At 48.1% G+C, this 17837-nt stretch overlaps 1 protein-coding gene across 1 annotated transcript in view; it reads left to right on the top strand.

Annotated features, from left to right (window-relative positions):
* The window catches only part of LOC112114689 (histone-lysine N-methyltransferase SETDB2-like), a 100607-nt gene that overhangs the window by 45339 nt on the left and 37431 nt on the right, over positions 1–17837 (top strand). The window contains exons 16-17 of the mRNA XM_029910707.1: positions 14271–14322; positions 16265–16397. Coding sequence (XP_029766567.1) covers positions 14271–14322; positions 16265–16397 — 185 coding nt within the window. The remainder of the gene's footprint in view (positions 1–14270; positions 14323–16264; positions 16398–17837) is intronic.

The following is a 17837-nucleotide window of genomic DNA, read 5'->3' as shown; positions in this document are numbered from 1 at the left end:
AGTGTAGCCGCTGTTTGTCAGGTCTCCTGCCGACAAAAGACTTCTACCCCCCAACGAGCGGCATTTGCGTTGTCGGCAGTAGAACGCTTCTGCCGACAACGTGCTGTTCATACTGGCACTTGTTGCGGCAAAGCTTTTGTCTTTCGGGGGGGGGTGATTAACACCTCTGAAAGACAAAAGTTTTGTCATTCAATTGCTGGTGTAGACATAGCCTTAGAGATCAGAGGATATAACTAAATAAACAGTACTACATATAGTAGCACTGCAGTCTTCTGTGACTCTGTATCTGTAAAAGACTAGGCATTGTAAAGGTGTGCCACAGATACTCTTCTGGGGAAAGGGACAGGCCCATTCCAGGGGGCACATACAGACAAATATATCTTTTGCTGCTTGTCACAGAACAATGTGTTTCAAACAGCTTCAGGCTTGCTCTAGATAGAATGGGAAACCCTCTGGATTTGAAGCTGATCTGGCTGAGAATTCTGTGGGGCACTGGGAGAGTATGGAACACTAGTGGAGGGTTTAGTGAGTTTTGTTTCTTCACACAAATATGACTAGGTTTTTCAGAAGCATGTAATCCCGGCTGACACCAATTTTTAAAAAAAGGCTCCAGGGCGATCTTGTTAATTACAGGACGGTAAGCCTAATTTCAGTACAAGGTAAATAGGTTGAAACTCTAGTAAAGAACAGAATGATCAGACGCATGGATGAACACAATTTGGTGGGGGAAGAGTCAACATGGTTTTTGTAAAGGGAAACCATGCCTCACCAATCTACTAGAATTCTTTAAGGGGGACAACAAGCATGTGGACAATAGTGATCCAGTGGATATAGTGTACTTAGACTTTCAGAAAGCCTTTGACAAGGTCACTCACCAAAGGCTCTTAAGCAAAGTAAGCGGTCATGGGATAGTCCTCCCATAGATCGGAAACTGGTTATAAGACAGGAAACAAAGAGTAGGAATAAATGGTGAGTTTTCAGAATGGAGAGAGGTAAATAGTGGTGTCCCCAGGGGTCTGTACTGGGACCAGTCCTATTCAACATATTCAAAAAGGAGTCAAGAGTGAGGTGGCAAAATTTGCAGATGATACAAAATTACTCAAGATAGTTAAGTCCCAGGCAGACTGTGAAGAGCTACAAAGGGGTCTCACAAAACTGGATGACTGGCAACAAAAGGGCAGATGAAATTCAGTATTGATAAATGCAAAGTAATGCACACTGGAAAACATAATACCAACTGTGCATACAAAATGGTGGTGTCTAAAATCAAGAAAGATCTTGGAGTCATTGTGGATAGTTCTCTGAACACATCTGCTCAATGTGCAGCAGCAGTCCAAAAAGTTAACAGAATGAGAGAGAGTCCAGCGGAGGGCAATGAAAATGATTAGGGGGTTGGGGCACATGACTTACGAGGAGAGACTGAGGGAACGGGGGTTATTTAGTCTGCAGAAGAGACGAATGATGGGGGATTTGATAGCAGACTTCAACTACCTGAAGGAGGTTTCCAAAGAGGATGGAGCTTGGCTGTTCTCAGTGGTGGCAGATGACAGAACAAGGAGCAATGGTCTCAAGTTGCAGTGGGGGAGGTCTAGGTTGGATATTAGGAAACACTATTTCACTAGGAGGGTGGTGAAGCACTGGAATGGGTTACCTAGGGAGGTGGTGAAATCTCCATCCTTATTGGTTTTTAAGGCCCGGCTTGACAGAGCCCTGGCTGGGATGATTTAGTTGGGGATTGGTCCCGCTTTGGGCAGGGGATTGGACTAGATGACCTCCTGAGGTCTCTTCCAACCCTAATATTCTATAACAGGAGTGTTATACAAAAGACATGGGACATAATTGTTCTACTCTATTCAGCACTGGCCAGTCTCAACTGGAGTACTGTATCCAGTTTTGCCACCACACTTTAAGAAAGGTGTGGACAAATTGGAGAGAATCCAGAGGCGAGCAACAAACAATTATGAAAGGTTTAGAAAATCTGACCAATGAGGAAAGTTTAAAAAACTGGGCATGTTTAGTTTTGAGAAAAGACTGAGGGCTGACCAGATAGTCTTCAAATATGTTAACGGCTACTATAAAGAGAACAACAACCAATTGTTCTCCATGTCCACTGAAGATAGGACAATAAGTAATTGGCTTAATCTGCAGCAAGGGAGATTTAGGTTACATATTAGGAAAAGCTTTCTACCTATAAAGATAGTTGAGCTCTGGAATAGCATACCAGGGGAGGCTGTGGAATCCCCATTATTGGAGGCTTTTAAGAACAGGTTATGCAAACACCTGTCAGAGATGCTCTAGGTCTACATGTTCCTGCCTCAGCACGGGGGGGATGGACTACATGACTTCTCAAGGTCTCTTTCAGCCTTACATTTCTGTGATTCTATAATAAAATCCTTACATAAAGGTGTATATATTTTCACCACTAAATCCTAGCCTCAAAGCAGGAGCACAATGTATCTCTGACCCTATATCCCTGACCAGATGCAGCATTTAGCAGAGACTTTGCTGGCTGTTCATAATGTCCATAAAGCCTCTCCAGCTCCACCCATCAGTGACGCTCTCTCCGTTGCTCTCTCAGATGTTGTACAAAACACAGCAAGCAGCTATCACACAAGGCAGATAGTGTTCAGCAACTCCCAACCTCATCATGCGGCAGCTCCACTTTCCCTTCAGTCTTCCAAATGCACATTCCACTGACATCCTGCAGCTACTTACAGTATATATAAATAGCTCCTTTCTCCTACCCAAGTGTCCAGGAAAAGCCTTCACAAGCCAGGGAAGCAATGCTAAGCTGGGTCTCCCAGAAGGACAGTAGGAAACACAAGACCATTAGGTTCATAGCGATCTTATGGGAGCAAAATTTCCACTTCTCAGTGCAGAAAATAAGCCTGAATTTCTAAAGATCCCAGAAACATGGACCTTTCCAGACCACCACTCCACACTAATATTGCTGAAACTTCCATTGTTATCAACCAGACCTTGTAGCACCATGGAAAAATACATCTTTCTGTTGATGAATTCCGAGGGCTGTCGTAAGGGGCAAAGAATAGGCACTTGGATCTCATCATTGGCATCAATACAATTCAGGAACCCCAGCCACGCAAATCCATCAATATCCTTCTGTACATTGCCAAGCTTTATGACCGGGATTAGAAGAACACACCTCCATGACAACATCCTCGATAGCTGACCTGCCAACACCAAACTGGTTAGCTACTGACCAGTAGTAATCAGGAATGGTGAGCTTCCAGACAGCAATGACCACACGCTTCTCCATACTGATGGGGGGAGCTTTCATATTGGTGTACCACCCCTGCAGCTCCAGCATGAGTGCTGCACTGATTTCAAGGAAAGTGGCCTTTGTCAGCCTGAACTTCTGCTGCCAATGCTTGTCATCCCGGTTGTACATCACTATCCTATTCCAACAATCAGTGCTAGTTGTCCAAGCCCAGAAGGGTCAGTCCACTGAGTAAAGCCCTCCAGGAAAAGTTCATGCAAAAGTAACTACTAGATTTTGTCTTCCTCATCCTATATCAATGTGGCACTGCCACAGCTATTTCCCAAGTCATCCAAAGCCATCTGGCTGCACAACTGCTATGTGTATTTATAACCATCAGGATAATGGTGCTCAGCATTATTCCCTCCACACTGCCTGACAGCAGTTTGAAAATGGCACTGGCTTGCAAAAAACAGATGAATTATGGGATGACAGGAGAGGAATTACAGGAATTTGTTTGACCTGTTCTGATAATTGGGCCTACAAATTTACCCTAACTGTGAGTTCAATGGTAATAAGTGAGTATAAGATCATAAGATGTCACAGGAACCTATAATAAAAATATTAATGGGAACAGGTGCAAGAAAACCAGACTGAAAAACTGAATTAGTGCAAACAAAGAAGCCTACTGCTATAACCCAAGGACTGTGCTGAGATCATCCTTGGTAAACAAAATGTGGGTCTAGAAATTAATGAAGTGGTGTGTTGGAAACTAGGCCTAATTGTAGACAAATGAATGAGGGGATGGACTATACCGCCCGCCACTCCCTTTTTGGGTCCTTAAAGAAAGAGACTTGGGGCGGGAGGGAAAATAAGAACAGACAGAGGCTATTGAAGGAAACCTCACCATCTCCTGGAACCCCAGGCCTTTGTCATTCTACTCCTGAGAGATGTCCTGACTAGACGGGACCAGAGAGGGACCCAGATGACATCGCAACCTCTATCAGCTCCAGCTGAACCCCAGACACCACTTGGCATGAAATGGGATTGGATTTTAACAAGAGTAACAACAACAGTTCCAGCCCAACGCCCATGGGTGGCGGTTATAATAGGCCAGGAGCTGCTGCTGGCCCGACCCCATCACCTGCTGCTGCTGCCTGTGCCTGCCAGGTCTCCTGCACTCCACCCCCACCTCTGGAGGTCCCTACTGCTCGCTGTGTCTCTCCTCCTTGGGGACGGGGGAATGAGGAGGGACGCGGAGAGCCAGCGGCAGGCGGGGGAGTGAAGAAGCTCAGCAGGGCACTGGGGCTGATGGCTTGGCTGGGTGGGGGGCCTTAAGGGGCAAGGGGGGCCTGTCGCTCGGGGGGCCGGCCTGGCACTGAGGGCCAGTGGCTCGGCCAGGGGAGGGCCTTCAAGGGCGGTGGGGCTGGTGGCTCGGCCTGGCACTGGGGGGGCCAGCAGCTTGGTTAGCGGGGCCCTGGGGGGGGCTGGCAGCTCGGCCTGGTGCTGGGGCTGGGCCCGCACTTGGGGGGATTGGCGGCTTGGCAGGGGGGGCGGCGCCTCGCCTGGCGGGGCCATCAGGGCTGGGGTGGCTGGGGGCTCAGCCTGGGTCTGGCGGGGGAGGGGGAGGCAGCAACTCAGCCTGGCACTGGGGCCGGCCTAGCACTTGGAGGGTGAGAGGGTGCTGGCAGCTTGGCCTGGCACTCCGGGTGGAGGTGTCAGGGGAGCCGGCACCTTGGACCGGTGTGGCTGGGGCAGGTGGGCAGGCCGGGGCTCCTCCAGTCACGGGGGACCCCTTGGGGCTCCTCCTGTTTGGGGGGTGGGGTTTCAGGGCTCTGGAGTGTGTGCGTGGGGGGCCTTGGGCAGAAGGGGCAGGGCCAACAGGCTAGTCTTCCCAAAGTGGGGGTTCACCCACCGCCTATGCGAACAAGGCTAGTCCTGCAGTATTTCATGAGCTGCAAAACAGAGAGTGATGCCTGCTCTGCGGTCTGCTATTCAAGATTGCTGCTGGCATTCACGGAAGAAGAATTTTAAAAATCCCGAGGCCTTTAAACAGAGGAGAGGCGTGTACCTGTGTACCTTCAGGGCAGCGGAGTTCAAACTGCTGACCAAAGTGGTCACGATGGACATTGTGGGACACCTCCAGGAGGCCAATTAAGGCGACACAACCTAGTGAGGTGTCTACACTGACACTGTGTCGCTTTAACTGAGCTCTATGCTGCTGGTCAAGGTGGTTTTATTATGTCGGCATAACAGAGTAGTTACATCGGTAGGAGGAGCATTTCAGTGCGTACACCTCCACTGTTTTGTCGACAAAATTTGACTTTTGTTGACAAAACTATGTAGTGTAGACAAGGCCTTAGTCTACCATGGAGGCAAACAGACAACAGAGGCAGCAACGGGGCAGCACATTCAAAATGAGTTTGCTGCTTGGTACAGGTACACACAGAATTCACAGATCATATAGCGGTTCCCAAGTTGTCACAACGTCGCCTTCATACATTCCAGTGTGCACGGCTGAACTACGTTAATGGTCTGACTCCTTAATTTGTCTAATTTAAGTTTGAAGTTCCTGCTAATTTTTATCAGGATTATTACTGAATATGAGCCATAGTCTTGGCTGGGGGTGGATGGGCTTTTCTTGGGCATCAAGCAGCGTCAGCTCCAGCTCTTGCACCTCAGCAGCTCCAGCCTCTCCCCAGGCAGGGTCCATGGATGTCTGCAATGCAAAGACTCAAACACCAGTCAACCATTCTGCCACTGAAAAGCCACGTTCTCCTTATTCCTGTAGCCAGGCTGTAATGCACTGGAGCCAACTGACCACCCTAATGTGCCACTCGCACAATTTTATTACATATCTTGTGATTTTTGGTGTGTTTCTTTAAAGCCCCAGGTCCTGAAATCAAGAGATTGAATGAGACTCTCTGCTCTCAGAAAACAAAAAAGTATGTTTCAGTCATTCATGGCTACAGAGAATAGCTTGAAAACGTGAACAAGGGCAGCCTACCAGCTCAGCGCCCAGATGGCAACCAAAATAGAACCCAAAGACATAGATTTAAAAAAATCCCCTCGTGATTGTCTGAGCCTGAGGTTTTCCTATCGGCTTCCACCAGCTTGAGCTGTTGAAAGTGGCCAAAGGCCCCGAGCACAGCGCAATCTCCCAGTCTGCTGTCAGGTGACTCCCCCATCAGGTGAGCGGGGACCCCCGGCACGTGATTTCACTGGCCCGGTGAAGGCGAGAGATTGGCAAGATCCGCCTCCTTCATCCCACTGAGGCGAGGATTTCCCGTGCACTCCCAGCCCTGCGGGGGCCAGAGGCAGCGCCCGCTCTGCAGCGCCTTCGGGGCCCGTGGATCCAGCCCCTGGCAAGCTCGCCGAAGCCCGGCAACAGCGCGCCACACCTCAGCCTACAGCCTGGGCGGCGGCGGCGTTTGCCGGGCTACCTCCATCGCAGCTGGCGCCACCCGGGATTCGAACCGGGCTCTCAGGACCGTCCCAGCCCGCGAGGATTGGAAGCCGGCGCAGCCGCACCCCGCCCCTCCGCGGCCCCATTTCGTGTGGGGAGCGAGGGCACCGTTAGGTTCAGCAGCTTCGGCAGTACCTAGTGAGCATGCGCACTTGCGCAGATAGCTGGCACATGCTCAGTCCCAGGGAGCGAGCCGGGTCCTTCCAACACTCTCCCAGCCGGGCACGCCCATTTTCTGGCCCCTCCTCCTTCCCCCCACCCCTTCGGGAGTTTCTAGGATCCTGCCTTGTGTTGAGGCAGAAGCAGCAGCTCAGGCGGCGGATGATTCTCCCCTCCCCACCCCCGGTGGTAAGTACCATTGAGGTGGGGGGCAGGATCCGGGCTGTCCCCTCTTGCGCCCCGCTTTGTGCACCCTCGGTAATGACTGATTCCCATCCCCCCCACACGGCTGCAGCGAATGGGCCGTTCCGCCCCTGCCTCCTGGCAAGCGGTGGGGCTGGCAGGGGAGGGACCCCTATGGGGCAGGCTGGGCGTGCTGTCCCTCAGGCGGGGCGGGGATGTGCTGACCGACTCTCACCTGCCCCCAGGGGAGCCTGGGCCAAGCAGGCCTCCTCCCACCGGCCGTTATACCCACCACAGTGCCCCTCCACCCAGCCTGGCGGGGACTCAGCGTGGAGGGAGCTTGCCAGGGTGGTGCCCGTGCCACAACACGCCCTTCGCACCTCTAACCCCTGCCATGTGCCATGATGCAGCCCTCGCCGTGCACCATAATGCACCCCCTGCCATGCTTCATGCCACCCCTCACGGAGTGCCACAAAGCGCCCTGCTCACTGGGCACCATAACACACCCCTAGCACCTCTTGCTGTGCTCTATAACACCCCTCGCACCCTTCGCTGGGTGCCACGATTTTCATGACGCCTGTCACGTTGGGGTGTCAAAGCGCTTGGCATGCAGCAGCTTGGAAATCCTGCCATGGACCTAGGTATCAAATGCACTCCCCCACTCTCTTACTGTGATGATGGGGCTGATATTTTACACTCCTGTTTAAAACAAATCAGGAATTTTCACATCTGCAGCATGGAAACTCAGTCAATTCAAAACCACAGCAAAGTCTAGAAGATACTGACTCACTGTGATTACAAATGACACAGAAATTAACCAGAACTGGAAGAGATCAGAAAAAAACAACTTTCTATTTTTTGTTTTCCTCCCCATTTGTTTGTTTTGTGCAGTCAACTGCAGGTGGGCAGAGACAGTTTCACTTTTGTTGATTATCAGTTTCATTTCCTCTTTTCGACTAGCAAGTGATGACGTTATCTTCATGCTCTGAGTGGAGTTCATATGCATCCTTTTCCCCAAGGCTCTGAATTATGGCATTTAACAGTCCCACAACAACAGGGAGCTGCTGGTGTTTTGGTGTCTACATAGCAGTATTTCAGAAAATTGAAGTAGTAAATAAATAGAGGAGGCTGTGTTAGTGTGACAACCAGAATCTTGGCCAACACGTGGTATTGAACTGAGGAATTTCAGAGCTAACAGAATAGGTTTTTGGTCCTCTCCTTGCTAGAAGAGGAACCAGACTCAGGTACAGACTGGCTAGAGTAGCCAGGCAGGGGTTAAACTAATAGCAAAAGGGGAGAGTAAAAAGAGGAGATATATGAGCTCTCAGCACAAAAATTTAGATGCTGAGAACAAGATTAATCAAAGGACACAAAGAGAAGAAATTCTTGAATTGCATATCCACCAATGCTAGGAGCCTGAGTACCGAACGAGGAATTGGAATTGCTCATTTGTGAGCATAAATTCATTTGGTACTACTGAAACTTGGTGGGATGAGTCGCATGATTGGAATGTTAAAATCAATGTTTATAATCTGTTTTGGAAGGATTGAGTGGGCAAAAGGGGAAGGGGAATGACAATCTATATAAAAAATGGTATTACCTTTTTCTGAGTCACTGTTAACTCAGAAGAAAGTGAAGTCCTAACACATAAAGCACAAGATGGGGTATTAGTTGGTGTCTGCTAAAGACCACTAAGTCATAATAAGGAACAGGACGATCACCTCTTTACACACCTATCTATAACGTGTAGGGGGAAAAGTGCATGATCATGGGGTATCATAGGTGCCGACTTCCCCTCTGCCCGGTGGGTGCTTGACTGCCCCTGGCCCCGCCCCTACCCCTCCTTTTCCCGCCCCTGTACCTCCCTTGCCCCGCCCCCATTCCACTCCCTTCCCCCAAGTCCCTGCCCCTCCTCCGCCTCCTCCCCTGAGTGCGCCGCATCCCCGCTTCCTCCCAGAAAGTCCTAAGCGCCGCCAAACAGCTGTTAGGCGGTGGGGGGTGGGAAGCGCTGGGAGGGCAAGGGAGGAGCAGGGACACGGTGCACTTGGGGGGGGGAGAAGGAGGCGAGGAGGGGGGAGCTTGGTTGCAGGTGGGTGCGGAGCACCCGCTAATTTTTCCCCATGGGTGCTCCAGCCCCAGAGCACCCACGGAGTCGGCACCTATGTGAGGTATCCTTAGAATTTCTGAACAGTATATATGACAATTTCCTAATACAAAAAGTGCTGGAGCTACATGGGGGAATTCTTTATTAGAACTTGTCCTAACAATTAAAGAGGAACTGATCACGGAACTAAAAATTAATGGTAGCTTGTGCAAGCAGAATAAAGTCCAGACCAGTCATACATAGACTTGGTCCTTTTATAAGGCCAGTTTTACAAAGCTAAAATAATTAGAAGCCAAATCAGTTGGGAGGAAGAATTTAATCAGAAAAATGTGAATGATAATTGGGAATCATTTAAGAACACCTTACTAGATGCCCCAAAAGCCACAATCCCACAACTGAGCAAGAAGGTTGTGCTGGTTAAAAAAACAACTTGGTTTAGAGGAGAAGTGAGGGCAGCTATAACCTATATAAACAAATAAAAGACAGGGAAAGTTGATACTTATGAATATAAATCAGAAGTTAGGAATTGTAAAAAATCGATATGGGAACCAAAGGGAAACAAGGAGAAATCTAGGGCCAGCAAAGATAAGGACAATAACAAGCAATTTTTAAAATATATTAGGAACAAAAAGAATCCTGACATGGTATTGGTCTATTACTAGATGGAAATAGTAGAGTTTTCAATAATAATGCAGAAAAGGAAGAAGTGTCCAATAAATATTTTTTTTCTGTATTTGGGGAAAAAAACGATATAGACTCATCATATTGTGATGATAATACTCTTTCCATTCCACTAGTATCTCTGTAGAATGTTATATAGAGTTTGATATTTTAAAATCAGCATGTCCAAATAATTTGCATCCAAGAGTTTTAAAAGAGCCAACTGAGGAGCTCGCTGGACTGTTAATGTTGATTTTCAGTAAGTTTTGCAGCACTGGGGAAGGTCTAGAACAGTGCTTCTCAAAGCCGGTCCGCCGCTTGTTCAGGGAAAGCCCCTGGCGGTCCGGGCCGGTTTACCTGCCGCGTCCGCAGGTTCGGCCGATCGCGGCTCCCACTGGCCGCAGTTTGCCACTCCAGGCCAATGGGGGCTGCAGGAAGGGTGGCCAGCACATCCCTCGGCCCGCGCCACTTCCTGTAGCCCCCATTGCCCTGGAGCGGCGAACCGCGGCCAGTGGGAGCCGCGATGGGCCGAACCTGCGGACGTGGCAGGTAAACAAACCGGCCCGGACCGCCAGGGGCTTTCCCTGAACAACCGGCAGCCCGACTTTGAGAAGCACTGGACTAGAAGACTGGAAGAAAGCTAATGTGACAATTTTTAAAACGGGTAAACAAGATATTATAAATCTGTCAGCCTGACATCAGTCTTTGGCAAGGTAATGGAGTGGCTGATATGGGACTTGATTAATAAAGAATTAAAGAAGGGTAACATACTTAATTCAAATCAACATGGGTATATGGAAAACAGATCCTGTCAAAATAACTTGATATCTCTTTAGGATGAGATTACAAGTGTGGTTGATAAAGGTAATAGTGCTGACATAATACACTTAGGTTTCTGTAAGGCTTTTGACTTGGCACCACACAGCATTTTGTTTAAAAAGCTATAATGATATAAAATTAACATGGTACACATTAAATAGATTAAAAACTGAGTAACTGATAGATCTCAAAATTATTTAATGGGAAATCATCACCAAGTGGGTTTGTTTCCAGTGGGGTCCTGCAGGGATCAGTTCTTGGTCCTATACTGTTTAACATTTTTATTGATGACCAGGAAGAAAATACAAAATCATAAAATTTGTGGTTGACACAAAAATTAGGGGATCGCTAAATAATGAATAGGACAGGTCACTGATTCAGAATGATCTGGATCAGCGGTTCTCAACCGGGGGTCCGCAAGTCCTTTCAGGGGGGCTGCAGGGCCTCGCGGCTGAAACCTGGAGCCCCAAGCCCCGGCACTACACTGGCACCCCCAAAAGCCAGGAGAGGCGTGGGGATGAAGCCAGCAAACCTTCCTCCAACCCCCCAAGCCAGGAGCAGCAGGGGGCTGAAGCTGGGCGCTCCAGTGCCCCGCCCCCTGCTGAAGCTGGGAGCCTCACTGGGAGCCCCCCCCCCGCCCGTACACAGCCTTTAGCTACCCCCTGCCTGTACCCTGAACTATTTTTTTGCCAGCACACAGCCCCTAGTACCCCCTCCCTGCACCCTGAGCTATACCCCTCACTTCACACAGCCCCTAGCTACCCCCTGCCCGCACACAGCCCCTAGTACCCCTCTCCCTGCACCCTGAGCGGTTTTCAAACTTTTTAAACTGAATCTCCCCTTTGAGTTATATTTTTTGGTTGCATCCCCCCACAGCCCAGATAGGCTGGGAGACCTCCTGAGTGAGTCGGGGTGGAGGTGGCGCTCCCTCTCTGGACCCTGCTGTGTGGAGCTGGCTCGAGCCCCATCAGCCCTTGCCCCGCCCCAAAATAGAAGTAAAACTATGCCTATGCCCAAGGCCCCCCCCCCCGAGCCCCTCCCCACCCCCACCCCTTGCTGGGTCCTGGAGCTTTTATAGCATGTTGAGGGGGGCCTCAGCAAGAAAAAGGTGGAGAACCCCTGATCTGGATCACTTGTTAAGCTGGGTGCAAGTAAACTGTGTTTTAATATGGCTAAATGTTCCTAGATGTATACACTTACAAAGAACAGAGGCCCTACTTACAGATTGGGGGACTCTATCCAGGGAAACAGCGCCTCTGAAAAAGAATTGGAGGTTGTGGTGGATAATCAGCTGAACATGAGTAAGGCTCCGTGTTTGTCATGGAGGTCACAGAAGTCATGGATTCCATGACTTTCCATGACCTCCGTGACTTCTGCAGCGGCCCACATGGGTGGCTGCGGAGCTGCCTGAGCAGCTTGGGCAGCCCAGGCCAGGTGCACCAGCCGCTGCTGGGGCAGTCTTGGGCCCACCCGCCAGCAGCAGGAGTTTGGGCATGGGGGGGCGGGGCTCAGGGCTGGGGATTGGGTTATGGGGCAGTGCTTACCTGGGGGGGCTCCCTGGAAGGGCAACAGGAACTCCCCTCCTTCAGCTCCTAGCTCCATGTGCTGCCTCCACCCCCTCTGTCCTTCAAAAGCCACACACAAGGGGAGCAGCAGCTGGAGTTCCCCTCCACAAGGTAGAGGAGAAACAGCCAGAGCCAAGAATTATCACTTGCCTCTAGATTGGGGTAGGCAAGCTATGGCATGCATGCCAAAGGCGGCACGCGAGCTGATTTTCAGTGGCACTCACACTGCCCAGGTCCTGGCCACTGGTCCGGGGGGCTCTGCATTTTAATTTAATTTTAAATGAAGCTTCTTAAACATTTTAAAAACCTTATTTACTTTACATACAACAATAGTTTCGTTATTTATTATATACTTATAGAAAGAGACCTTCTAAAAACGTTAAAATGTATTACTGGCATGCAAAACCTTAAATTAGAGTGAATAAATGAAGACCCGGCACACCACTTGTGAAAGGTTGCCGACCCCTGCTCTAGTGCTTCCATTACATGTGTGTTCCTCCCATTCATGTATTCTGACACCAACTTCTGTACCTGCATGCACACTCCTGTTTGGGGTTTTTTGATAGTAACAGAAAAAAAACATCAAAAATATGAACAACTGGTTTAAACAAGTAAAGAAATATTTTTGCAAAGGAACTTGGGGATAGTACAAAGCTGCTTTACTTCCTTTTGCTGAAATTGACCAATTTCAGTTTGATGATATCCCTTAATGAATTGACCCTGACTGTACCCCCGTGAAGTATAATTATCACCGTTTTACACAGGGGGAACTGAAGCACAGAAAGGTTAAGTGACATGCGCAAGTCTGTGTCACAGCCAGGAAAAGAATCCAGATCTCCTGACTTCCAGTGCCAAGCATGAACAATTACGAGAAAGCCATCCTCATTATTATTCTGCAGCATCGTTTTACATTATTGCGAAGTGCTTTTCAGTCTGTAGATTAGCAAATAATATTTAGCATTTATGTCGGAATTTTCATCTTCATAAGTCTTAGCAAGGTGGAGGTAGTGCTGTTATTTACATAATGCCCAACAGTGATCTGTGTACTCCATAGATCTGTGAGAAGATGAACCCTCCCCAAAGACCTTACTGCAGCCCGAGGGCCGCAGGTTGCCCACCACTGCCTTACAGTCTAAGAGCTAGATCCTACAACTGGATCCACACAGGTAGACCCATGTACCCACACAGATCCAGTTCCAAGATCTAGCCCTAAATGGACAACATTCAGGAACAGGAGGGATGCAGCACAAACCCTTTTCTCACTTTTCCTGTTATCCCTTCTGTGTGTGGCATTTGTTTTTATCCAGGCCCTTTTGCATTTTTGACTGTGGTTAGCCTTTGTGTGACTTCTCTTTGTATTTTAATCTCTGCCTAGTTGTCTTTTTAACCCTTTCCTACTTTTTATTAATTATTTGTGTTAAGATAGCGCCTAGAGTCCCCAGCTGAGATCAGGCCCTAGTGTGCAGACAGATAGTGAGAAACAGTCCCTATCCCAAAGAGCTTACAATCTAAATAGACAAGTCAGAAACGGGTGGGAGGGGAACCAGAGGCACAGAGGTGTGAAGTAACTTGCCCAAGGTCACATAGCTGGTCAGTGGCAGAGCCAGGAATAGACCCTCAGTCTCCTGATTCAGTCCAGTGCTCTATCGAGTGAACAGTGCTGCTTCTATTTTACAGATGGGAAGACTGAGCTTGCCCAAGGTCACAAATGGAATGTGAGTCAACAGCTGGGATTAGAATTTAGGAGTTCCTGGTTCTTGGTGCTGTATTTGACCATGCTGCCTCTCTCCCCCTCATGTATTAAAAATAAACATTTAAAGCCCCACAGTCCTGGAGAAATTAAACAAGATTTTCTTTATCCTTACAGGTAATAGGCTCCAGCACTCTCTGATGTGACATCACCAGCAGAGAGCATCTTGAAACGTTACACCTAGTGGGAGCTAGCAGTTGCTGAGGCTCTGAGTGTTGGAGATTTGCATGACAACAGAAAAAGTGAAGTTTATATTACTGGTGTGTTGAATGAACATCTTACCTGGGTCCTTGGGGACACTGGACACATTGTACTGAAAGAATTTGAATTATGACTTTTATTTGCAGATGGCCTTAAAAAATTATTGCAGCTGCCAGCTAAGAAAAATGAGATAATGTGGTAAGGCAAAAGTGGATGAGAAGGAAAACACTGGAAGGATAAGGACAGAAAAGGAGAATAGAGATTCACTATAACAAGGCTAGGGGGTTAAAAAATTTCTGGTGTACAGAAAATGGGTATTGCCCAGGGTGGTGCTGGCCTTGACAATGTTTTAGTGGCAGTGGTTGCAGACCTCTAACTTCCTTCTGTTATTGAGGAACCATCTAATTTCACCTTCCTGTCTTTTCCTTTCCCCTTTTTACTTGCAAATCTCTTTTCTATAATCCCATTATGTTAAAGAAACAACATTCCCTCCTTCTTTCCTGTGAACTCAGGGAGGAGATTTGTGGGAGTTGGCAGTACTACTTTGCTTATTTAAACTGTGACAGATACTTTAATGCAGCTGCAGTTAGATGTGTGAAAGAACAAGCTTGAGGTGCTGATGGCAGCAGACTAATATCTTCTAAACTAAAGGTGCTACAAATCATATGAAGTGACTCACAAGCCCATGCAAGGTTGTTGGTATCTGCATGAAATGTTCTTCACTGAGCCATGTATTGCTGAGCAAGTTTGGAAGTTTTCATATTGACCCTGCCCCCACCAGTGGCTTTCCAAGAAAAAATTCTAGTTCTCATTCCTCCAATCCCAATTGCTAGAGCCCCTAGCAGCTAACTTCTGTAACGATGCTGGTTCTGGTGGCCTCCAACTGAGAGTGCCATTTCAGGACAAATTGCTTAAAACAGGGCAGTTACAGCCCAAGGCTGGGGTTTTTCCACCTCGAAGGCAAACCAAACCAGCCAGACAAAGAGGACTTTGGTCTCACCCCACTAGCTAACCACAAGTCACACAAGCAATTCCCTTAGACGCTCCAGTTTCCCAGTATCACCACCAGTGCCACTCGTTAGGGGGACAAATGGTTATGAAAACCAATACCCCAGTAAAAGAAAAAAGGCTCTCTCGATCCAAAAGGACCAGCCCCAGACCCAAGTCAATATACAAATCAGATCTTACCCACAAATCACGCTGTTGCCAATCCTTTCGAATCTAAAATCTAAAGGTTTATTCATAAAAGGAAAAAGATTTAGATGAGAGCTAGAATTGGTTAGATGGAATCAATTCCATACAGTAATGTCAAAGTCTTGGTTCAGGCTTGTAGCAGTGATAGAATAAACTGCAGGTTCAAATCAAGTCTCTGGAGTACATCCACAGCTGGGATGGGTCATCAGTCCATTGTTGAGAGCTTCAGTTTGTAGCAAAGTCCCTCCAGAGGTAAGAAGCAGGATTGAAGACAAGCTGGAGATGAGGCATCAGCCTTTTATAGTCTTTTCCAGGTATAAGAACACCTCCTTGTTCTTACTGTGGAAAATTACAGCAAAATGGAGTCTGGAGTCACATGGGCAAGTTCCTGCATACTTTGCTGAGTTACAAGGCGTATCTGCCTTCTCTCAGTGGGTCAATTGTATAGCTGATGGTCCTTAATGGGCCATCAAGCAGGCTAGGCAGAGCTAACACCAACTTGTCTGGGATGTCTCCCAGAAGCATAGCATAAGTTTGAAATACAGACAGTATAGAGCCAATATTCATAACTTCAACTAAAATTGATACACACATATAGACAGCATAATCATAACCAGTAAACCATAACCTTGTCTTAGACACCTCATTTGACCCCCTTTATACAAGATTTGGTGCCGCAACAGGACTTTGGTTGCAACCATGTTCTATACGATCCCAGTTCAAGTCAATAACGTGACAACTTCTATTCTGTTTTTATCTCAGCAAGTCATGTTTTATTCATGCCAGTCAATCACTGCTAGAGTGGCTGGGCACAAAGTCTACTGGGATGCAAGTGGAATAGAAGCTAGATCTGGAAATGCTGTGGGCCCTCACCAGCTACACTCTCCGTATTCCTCCCAGCTGGTATAGGGTGGTTGCATTAACAGTTTTATGTTTTGTTCCACAGTCTCTCTCCAGGTGACTTCCAGATAATGGAGAAGATGGTGAAAAGGAAGTGTGCATTTTGTCCAGCAGATGAAGAGTGTGCTATAATGTACATTGCAGAAAAGCAAAATCTTGCAGTTCATCAGGATTGTTTGGTGAGAGTTTTTCTTAACATATGAATAATATTAAAGGAATCAAGAAGGACCAAAAGGAAAAATTTCAAAGACAATATGGATATTGTACATAATTGTCTACTCTAGAACAGTGGTTCTTAATCGGGAGTATGTGTACGCCGGGGGTACGCAGAGGTCTTCAGGGGTTACATCAACTCATCTAGATCAGGGGTGGGCAAACTTTTTGGCCCGAAGGCCACATCTGGGTGTGCAAATTGCATGCAGGGCCATGAATGTAGGGCTGGGGCAGGGGGTTGGGGTGCAGGAGGGAGTGCGGGGTGTGGGAGGGGGTGTGGTGTGCAGGAAGGGGCTCGGGGCAGGGGGTTGGGGTGCGGGGTGCAGGAGGGGTTCAAGGTGCGGGCTCCGGCCCGGCGTTGCTTACCTGGAGTGGCTCCTGGGTGGCAGCAGCACGCAGCGGGGCTAAGGCAGGCTCCCTGCCTGCCCTCGCCCCACACCGCTCCCGGAAGTTGCCAGCACCACGTCCCTGTGGCCCCTGGGGGAGGGAGGGGCAGAGGACTCTGCTCGCTGCCCTTGCCTGCGGGTACCTCCCCCGAAGCTCCCATTGGCCGCGGTTCCCCGTTCCCAGCCAATGGGAGTGGTGCCAGCTGCTTCCGGGAGTGGCTAAGGATCCGCGGTGCCATGAGGGTGGCAATCTCGTGGGCCGGATCTAAAGCCCTGATGGGTCGGATCCAGCCCGTGGGCCATAGTTTGCCCATTCCTGATCTAGATATTTGCCTAGATTTACAACAGGCTGCATAAAAAGCACTAGCGAAGTCAGTGCAAACTACAATTTCATACAATGACTTGTTTATACTGCTCTATGTACTATACACTGAAATGTATTTCATTTGTATTCCGATCGATTTACTTTATAATTATCTGGTAAAAATGAGAAAATAAGCACTTTTTCAGTAACAGTGTGCTGTGACACTACATCTGATTTTGAAAGCAAGTAGTTTTTAAGTGAGGTGGAACTTTGGGGTACACAAGACAAATCAGACTCCTGAAAGGGGTACAGTAGTCTGGAAAGGTTGAGAGCCAGTGCTCTAGAAGAAAAGAGAACTCTTTCCCTCTCTGTATCAGAAGGCAGTGAATGATCTACAATTTCATGGTCTTCTGGTGCTCCAATGATTAGAGCTTCAGACAGTTATATATATATATATATATTTTTTTTTACTTGCCGAAATGGTTGGTGCATTGAGGTAGCGGGGAATAAGAAGAGTAATACAGGAGTCGGGATGGAATGTAGAAAGAGTAAAAACTAGCCCAATTCATCATTGCCTTGCTCTTTGTATAGTCACTTTACACCAGTGCAAAGTGACTGTAAAGTGTTACTAAATCAGAATAGTAGCATTTTACATCCAATTTTCACTGGTATAACTAGCTACATAAGTTACAGGACAATGCTGAATAGGGCCCATG

Source organism: Terrapene carolina, unplaced genomic scaffold, assembly GCF_002925995.2.
Source record: "Terrapene carolina triunguis isolate 2854851 unplaced genomic scaffold, T_m_triunguis-2.0 Scaffold16, whole genome shotgun sequence".
In the NCBI taxonomy this organism is placed as follows: domain Eukaryota; kingdom Metazoa; phylum Chordata; order Testudines; family Emydidae; genus Terrapene; species Terrapene triunguis.
Note: the sequence above shows the minus strand (reverse complement) of the source record. Positions and strands in the feature narration are given on the sequence as shown.